Below are 8431 nucleotides of genomic sequence, written 5' to 3'. Positions count from 1 at the left end.
TTTTGAAAATGGCATAAACAGCTCAAACAAAGCCATCATCACATACAGTAATGGTATAAAATACATCAAATTCATTCTTTTAAAAAGCTCCACGAACGTTATTAAAATCTTAATGTATAACACTATCAAACAGCACTAACACCAATGGCGTAAACACAACCATAAGAATCTGCTCAAAACTAAAACCGTGCAACAACATAAGCATAAACAGTGCCATTAACATTTGCCTGAAATAGCACAAATGGTGGAGTTATACATAATTTGTATAACAATTGTATAAGCTATTGGCAAAAACTGCACTATGCAATAACATAAGCATCAACAGTACCATGGATTAAGATATAAACAGAACCAATAGCAATTTCATAAACAATACTCTGCATCAGCATTACCATTGATATTAGCATTAACAACACTAATATCAAACAAGAAGCATATCTCTCTCTCCTTCCTCTCTACGCCGTCAGGTGCTCGAGGCGTCTACATGGTCAAGCCTTTGCTTTTTATGTCTTTCAGGGCAGTTCGCCTCTAGCCGGCCCCTATTCTTTGTACCCTGGGATGTCCATCTTAGGGTGACCCTAGGCAGGGAGATGGGGGCATGCGCAAGTCATAACCAAACAATCGTCATTGTTTGGGATGATCTGTGATATTTTAGTCATCCCAGTTCTTTTCAACAGTTTCAAAAAAGAAGCATACAGGATACCAAAATCATATATAATGCTGTTTAACATTTTACATGAAAATGAGCCGTAATTTTCAAGTAGGAATGTTTGTATTGCGAATTTGTTATTACTTCTTAAATGACCAAAAATAAAAATATCAATCATTATTTGTCAATTTCTGAGATTTATTTTTTATTAAAAAAAAGAGAAGGTTTTTTAGTGTTCAGATTTTAAAAACATGGCAATTTCCATTCTGTAAAGAAATGATTTGCTTTGTTTCACCTGTCTTCTTACAGTTTTACAATTCGTTTTAATTTTATTCATTATAAAAATTTCAATTATATACAAATTTATCTAGATATCAAGTTTTTGCAGGAAAAGCATAAAATTAAATTGGTATCATCGTCAAAATAACCATTTCTTTTTATCTAGACGAGACAATGAACACGAAAATAGGGAATATATATCTGTATATTTCTATTGATTAAAACACATTTCAAAAACATGAACTGACGACATCTTATTAATGCCACTTGTCAGCAATCGCTATTGTATTTTTCATTGGTTAAGTTTGCACATGCTCGTTACTTAAGTATAAAGCTAAAAAAATGAGGAAATAAGAGATTGTGCACGAGTTTAAACAAAGATAAATTTGATTAGGGTAAAAAGATGCAGCAGCGATTCAGTGGAACGTTCAGAGGTCTCATCCCTCTTGTGTGCTTAGTTACAGGTACCAATTAATTCAATCTAATATATATATATATATATATATATATATATATATATATATATATATATATATATATATATAAAACACATAGATGGTTTGTGTCCATTTTAATACAGCAAAAGGGAAAGAAAACCATTGCTATGTGTTCCTCTATTTTATACAGGGATTTTGTGTACACCTGAATATAAAATTAGCTGGGAGGAGGCGTCGAGGCAATGCAAAACCAAATACGAATCCGAACTGATAACTTATCAATGTATAGGGGACCTGAACCTCACCGCAGAAATCATCAAAGAACTTGGAATTAATGTCGAAGCATGGATTGATGGAAAAGTAAGCGACTTAGGATGCACAAGAGGTGAGAATATCAAGAAGAGTTGACTCTTTACTGATGTGAAAATATTTCATTGCCTTTTTACTAATCCATCAAACCACTTTTTCAGATGCCTGTTACCGTATAAAACAGGAACACACACGGGAAGAGACTAGAAATCCCGTCATTTGTGGTAACCATTATACATGTATTTAAGTGTTTAGCCGTGTTCATGACATATCGAAATTTTGACCGACTATGTAGATGCACGCCTCCCTCTCATTTTCCTAAAGGTATGTAGAATTAAGGTACATTGGCATTGTGTTTTTTCGACAGTTCACCTGGGCAGCTTTAAAGTACAGTGGACTGAAGTGACCTACGAAAAGGCGAAGGTAATATGTGGAAGTGCTCAACACAAGATGGAAGACGTCAGAATTGATATCACCAGGCTTCAGAATGATTTCAAGAAGCCAACAGCTTTCTGGGTCCCAGGGGTCTCATTGGATAGCACCCGAGGTTTTTAAAGCTCGCTACAACTTTTTTTTTTACTTTTTTTTAAATCTGTCAATAGCCTAAGCAAAGTTCGTTTCACTAGCATACTTAATCAAAGGATGTTGTTTAATGTTTCAGACCAATGTACCTCCGTGGTTTCCCGAGACAATGAAACGTTGGAAATGAGACAGGCCAACTGCTCATTTCCCAAAATTGGCATCTGCATTAACACGTCATGTGAGTATAAAAGTATAGTAAAGATTTCTTTTAGTGTACATTAAACGTGGCCTTTCTTTAATTCGAAGATATCTATAATAAGGTACTAGGGGGAAATTTTAAAACTGATAAGATGAATGGAAAAACTTCGGCCATTTCGTAAAATCTAAAATTTAATTTATACAAAAAATGTCCATGCTAATCATGGTTTTTAACATTCACTAACACAATGTAACGTATTAAATAACTTGAAATCAAAATTGGGATAAATTATTATCCTTCTTGATACGTCAAAAGCGTCATTATTATGTCAGTTGTGACTAGTGTTTCAAATTCTAAGATAAATTGTATGATTTTCCCCAAATTGTCATCACGAAGTTCATTGCATGTTCAAAAGATGAAAGTAAGTTTTTTTTTCAAGATGTGTGTTAAAATAAAATAAGATATAGACATATAGCATACAAATATATATAATTTATGTTTATATTCAAGAAAATTTGTTGCAAATATATTTTAACAAATAAAAATTTCATATTAAGCAGGACAATAATTAAGCGTTTAGCCGTTTTTCTAATGACGAATTTTCATAATATATAAGCCAAGATACATGTATGAAATCTTTTCTATTAAGATCGATGATTTTCTTTGCAACATTTAAAACACTGTCTGCAATATCAATTGCAGAAAAGCTGGGACTCGATATAAAAATTCGACCTTGTTTTTAGTTATACAAATACACAAAACTACTAAACTTACTGGAACTTCTTTAAATAGTATAACACATTTGATTCATAGCTTTTGTATTGATAACCATTGTTAAATTATAAAAATCATGAAATTATTAACACATGATTTCACTGATTTTCTCAGATATAGCAGACCATCAAATGTCAACATTTTTGGAAATTAATCCATTATCATACAAAGAGGAAGTCCTGAGCGGTATGTAAACCTTACACGTCGTGTATTGATCATTATTGACCATAATTAAAATCATAAGGCTCTAAATGTAACAATTTAAACAACCTTATATAAATTGTACTTTTGTTTATATGCTTTGATAAAGATTTTGTTTTATTCTTAATATGTTTTTTATTAATTGCATTTGTATTTATATGTTTAATGTTTAATAACTGAGCACCAGCCTGATGTTGAAGTTGTTGTTTTACTTAAAATAGTTCAAGCCTATATGCAAGAAGATGTAAGTGAAGCGTATTCCCTACAGCTTGTTGGTGCTCGGAGCGTAGACAATAAGGGTGGCCATATCTGGGAATTGAAGACCCTGTGTAAGTGTTAAATTAACGCTTAACACCAATTCAAACTTAATTTCTTCCTGCTCAAAATGACCATTTAATGACTTCCCCCGATTAAAACGATCAAGGAGTCTCCCTAGCAGAGTCCTTTTTTAATTGGCTTCATTAAACTGTAACGTTGTCCATATTGCAGTTCAATTTAAAAGCTTTCTCATAATCGATATGACTTTAAGTAAATTCAAGTATTTAAAAGTTTCTAGAACTTGAAACACGATTGCTTTCCTTTTTTTAAAGTTTGTTAAGGGTTAGATTGTTGATTTAACAAGTCTCGTGCCTATAGAAAATGACAATAATTGTCACGCAAACTTACTTAAACTGCGTGAAACGAAAAAAAACCCCCAAAGATTTCAGTATTTTAAATTGATAGCAAAAGCAACCAAAACCAGATTCCTTTAATTCCAATATAACTTTTATTCTAAACTTTACTTTTGATTTTTTTTCTTCACTTCACCAGATTTTCTTTTCGTACAACTAGTAAAAAATCTTATGTATTTGACACCATTGATTCATATGTGACATCAAATACGTGTAATAGAGAAAAGATAAGATCCCCGATTGAATCTTGAATATATTTTTGATCAATCAAGGTACGTCAGGTGTAAGAACAAAATAAATGAAAAAGAATAAATACGAATGTCTCAAAGTATTAATTAAGAAATAAACAACAATTCAAAAAGTTCACCGGGATATGAACTTGGTTGGTCACATGATCAAATCCTGTGAAGCCCGAAGAACTTCTCAGAAGATTTGATCACGTACCAACCAAGTTCATATCCCAGTGAACTTCTAACATCGCTGTTTATTACTTATATTTACGTTTGAAAAAGGCAAACCATTCAATTTAATAATATCACGGTGTTTTGCGTTTACAGTATTGCAACTGTCAAGTGATAAGCGCGTGTGGTTATCATTGTGTCGTCACGAAAACGTTCATACAGAATTGAACGTTTTCGCTATTCTATAGGTTCATATGAGGAAGCATATTTGCAAATGTAAATATCTAGAAATATAAGCAGTTAACATACGTTTACAAATAAACTATTTACTATTTCCATAATTCAATATCGATATGGTACACCCATGAAAATGAGTGTCGAGGTTACACTTTAGAAATAATAATAACATAAATTCTGCAGATCGTTACTTCAAATTGTAAAATTTTTGTAAAATTTATTATACAAAATATAGTAGCGTCTGTTAAATTATAGCAAGTACACATTAGTATGTAGAAATATTTGTTTTATAGTTCATTTTTCTCTGAGTTTTTGGGGGGTTTTGTTGGATATTATACACATTCTTATTTATTTTCACAAGATGAATTTGTGCCATTCAGTCAAATGAAATTTGACTTCGTTCATTCATTCAGTCACTTTTCCAGACCTTTCAGTTAACATTCAGTTCACTGAATACCAACGCACGCATTATCAAGGTTTTATTTTTAAACTTCATTGGTTTTAATCTGTTGTTTATTTTGCATTCAGTGGCTTCAGTCTGCTTTGATTTTTCAGTGCCGTTTGTGTTTAGCGTCTTCAATCTGATCTTATTCATGGTGTTAATGGGTTTTATGCTGGTTCTTTGGAAAAGGTTTGTTCATATATCATACCGAACATAAATTATGTGTCATTAAATTACTGTAATTGCAAATCAACTAAAAATACAAGAAGATGGTGTATAATTTAATTTAAGTAATTGTGAAGGTTACTTCTTTTGCATTTTTGCACCCAAATTCAGAGTAACATCAAAATGGAATATGGTGGTCAAGAATGTGCATCCCTTAGAAGTAAAAAGAAAATCAAGGCAGAGGGAAAAGGAGAAAAAGATCTTTAAAAACACAGAGTATCAATGTGTTCCAGCCTTATCTCCCGCGAACTCAACCCGTGTGAAAATCTTACCGGAAGAGGAGAACCTGTATTCCGAAATCACCGGAAAGGGAGCCTGTTTCAATGATGAAGTCAATCCAGTTGGAAATGGCTATGTTGATATGAAAGGAATGCCTGGTCAAATGCGAAATGGTGCATACTGTAGCTCTTTTAGGCTCGGCAAAAGTCCATCCACGCAGATGGACTCAACGTATTGTTAATACAATAGAAGTTTACAAATCATTTATGTCCATTTTGCTGATTGTTTCACTTGATTATCAAAGCTTTATGAAAATGTGTTTTGTTTGCTCCATTGTAAACCGAGAATTTGTAGTAGTTTTCTATAGCTTTTTCATTTAAAGTGAATCAAAGTCGACAAGAAACACATGGAGGCAGCACAGCAGATATTTAGTTGTAAAAATATCATTGAAATACTAACTCTAACAAAAATAAAATACAGTTAAGGAAGGCTTGTGTAGCTTGATGGAATTTTTTTTAAAAATTCGATTTTAAGCAAAATGTTTGTTAAAAATTTTAGTCTGAGTTCCCAATTGCAATTTTCTAAACTTCCTAAACTGCCTAAATAAAAATTATATAACACCAATGATAAAATTTTTGAGATACGCTGTCTATTAATGCTTTTGATATATTTTTTTTCATTTGTTTCCATTGCATGCCATGCATTTATCACAATAAAAACAAAAGATAGAACCAACAAAAAACCCTGTAAATTTTCACGTGAATGTTGCGTGTCAGATCAAAACTTAACATTTGTTTTAACACTGCTTCCAAAATTTTTAGCATAAATCAGAATAAGAAACTAATCCTTATTTCTTATTTTGATTCACAATGTACTCAAAACACCTGTTAATTACCACATTATTTAATTTTAATCTGAATTTGACCACTAAAGCCCAAAGTAAACAATATCCTTAAGGCTCAACTGAAACAAAAACTTTACTGACCAAAATCTGTGTGGCATCTGTGTACGTTTTTGTCGTAGACTCTTTGAATTCTTGTACATAAAAATACATAGTTGTAAACCAGTTCACTGTATATGAGAATTCTTTAAAACAAAAGTCGCGTATGACTTGTAAAATTAATATGCATGCAAGAATGATGATGTGTAAAGGTATTTATGCCGTAAGAAAAAACAGAGCGATATTATCCGGACTGATCATTGTTCATATGAAAAACAATGTTAGACTCGGGAGAGATGAAGTGTATGTGCATGTTCAAATCATGTAGTGTTTCCCCTTGCAATGTATGTAACAATGTAGCTTCTTGAATTAAAGTTGACGTTAAAAACAGTGTATTTTAAAGCAGTTTTAAAAAGCTGACCATTCACAGATCACTCGTATCATTAGATTGGGTAGATTTTAATCTTTACAGTTTAGAGCTGTTTGATATACAATACTTTGGAAAAAAAATAGAGAATAAATTCATTTTGGGCGTAAATACTGTAGATTAACAAAAAATCGCGATGATTTTAAATTCGATATCTTGGCGATTTATCATTTTTCCGCGAAATTTAACTCTCGTGAATACTATCATTATCTTTCAAAAACGTTTCCTTGCTTTTACTCTGATCATTACACCGTACATGTCACATTCAAGTAAAAACTAATAGTGATAACTCAGTTCTGTGCATCGCAGTAAATACCGATATCTTAAAATAACACATATAAAATACACGAACAGAAACACAATTTCAAATAAATTTATTTAATTACAAATAAACCGGTTTTTGAACACTGTAAAGAGGATTTGTTTTGCTTTTTTGAATGCAAAGTAATCCCTAGTAATCAATCTCTGTTTAAGCAATTTTACTTGAATGGTTTAATTCCGACATGTTGCATTGATTTTCTTAGAGTGTGAAAGAAAGTGAGCGCACAAGATTGTAAGTTTGCAGGAATCCTCGACACGAATCAATTGGGATTTAAATGTCTATAACCTCGAAAGGCTATGTACAGGTTTCAACAAAAATATATTATGTTGAGAGTCGAAGTACATGGCTATTCCGGTTATTAAAAAACTCACAAAGCTTTCAAAAAATGGCAATGAGAGGTAAACCGATAACTAGTTGGAAATGTTAATGAAAACATTATTTAATGAAGTTATATTGTGTTATCCTAAAAAACTAGTAATAAGAAAAGAATTTTTTTATAGTGTTCATACAGCAGATCTAGAAATCAATAAAAACAAATTAAAATATACCGGTATATTATAATTCAACATCATGTTATAATAACATACATTTAAAACAAAAAAGTTTAATTTTTTTTAAAAAGACCACCAGTTGGATTTGAACCCAAAACACTGAATGTATGTATTCACTAAATCCAGGACGAAACCACTGAGCCACGGAGACTTGTCAATATATGCTCTATAAAGTACTGTTTGAAACACCACTGTCATATCAATGGACTTTGTTTTTTATCCTTCAAAAAATAATTTGAAAAGTACATAATTAGTCATCTCTGGGTCATCTCTCCATCTTTTTTTAAAATGCGACATTTTTAATGTTGAAATATGTTACCTTTACACGTTTCAAATTTGTGGAGAGAAGACCCAGAGACAACAAAATCATTTAAAAACAGTTGTAAATAAGTAGGATTTTGCATGAATTGCATCGTGTTGCTATATTTAGACCCATATTATAATAAAACCTTTAGCATTTCAAATATTTTTCCACTCATTCCACATCCAACAGAAACCAAATAACGGTTATAATTCGAAAAATATTCAAAATTAATTGATGAAATTTTCACTCTCCTTGTGCGCCCAGATTCCTGCCGAATCTACATCTTAAGCGCCCACATTCTTTAAATTGATTTTCTTGCAGC

General features: G+C 31.7%; 1 protein-coding gene across 1 annotated transcript; it reads left to right on the top strand.

Moving 5' to 3' along the window:
• Nucleotides 1–1273: 1273 nt before the first annotated feature.
• On the top strand, nt 1274–6057 carry LOC128192375 (uncharacterized). Its single transcript, XM_052864988.1, has 9 exons — nt 1274–1392; nt 1556–1750; nt 1836–1898; nt 2042–2221; nt 2336–2434; nt 3284–3355; nt 3592–3699; nt 5235–5310; nt 5458–6057. Exons 1-9 carry the CDS (start codon nt 1332–1334, stop codon nt 5804–5806), a joined length of 1203 nt encoding a protein of 400 aa, XP_052720948.1. The 5' UTR covers nt 1274–1331; the 3' UTR covers nt 5807–6057.
• Nucleotides 6058–8431: the final 2374 nt, after the last annotated feature.

Source organism: Crassostrea angulata, chromosome 7 (assembly GCF_025612915.1).
Source record: "Crassostrea angulata isolate pt1a10 chromosome 7, ASM2561291v2, whole genome shotgun sequence".
Lineage (NCBI taxonomy): Eukaryota > Metazoa > Mollusca > Bivalvia > Ostreida > Ostreidae > Magallana > Magallana angulata.
Note: the sequence above shows the minus strand (reverse complement) of the source record. Positions and strands in the feature narration are given on the sequence as shown.

Bases quoted from the DNA above. Each gene is read 5' to 3' on its own strand.
- LOC128192375 (XM_052864988.1), top strand. From the start codon at position 1,332: ATGCAGCAGCGATTCAGTGGAACGTTCAGAGGTCTCATCCCTCTTGTG. The intron at 3,356-3,591 runs GTATGTAAACCT...TACTTAAAATAG, and splicing joins CAAAGAGGAAGTCCTGAGCG to TTCAAGCCTATATGCAAGAA. The intron at 3,700-5,234 runs GTAAGTGTTAAA...TTGATTTTTCAG, and splicing joins CTGGGAATTGAAGACCCTGT to TGCCGTTTGTGTTTAGCGTC.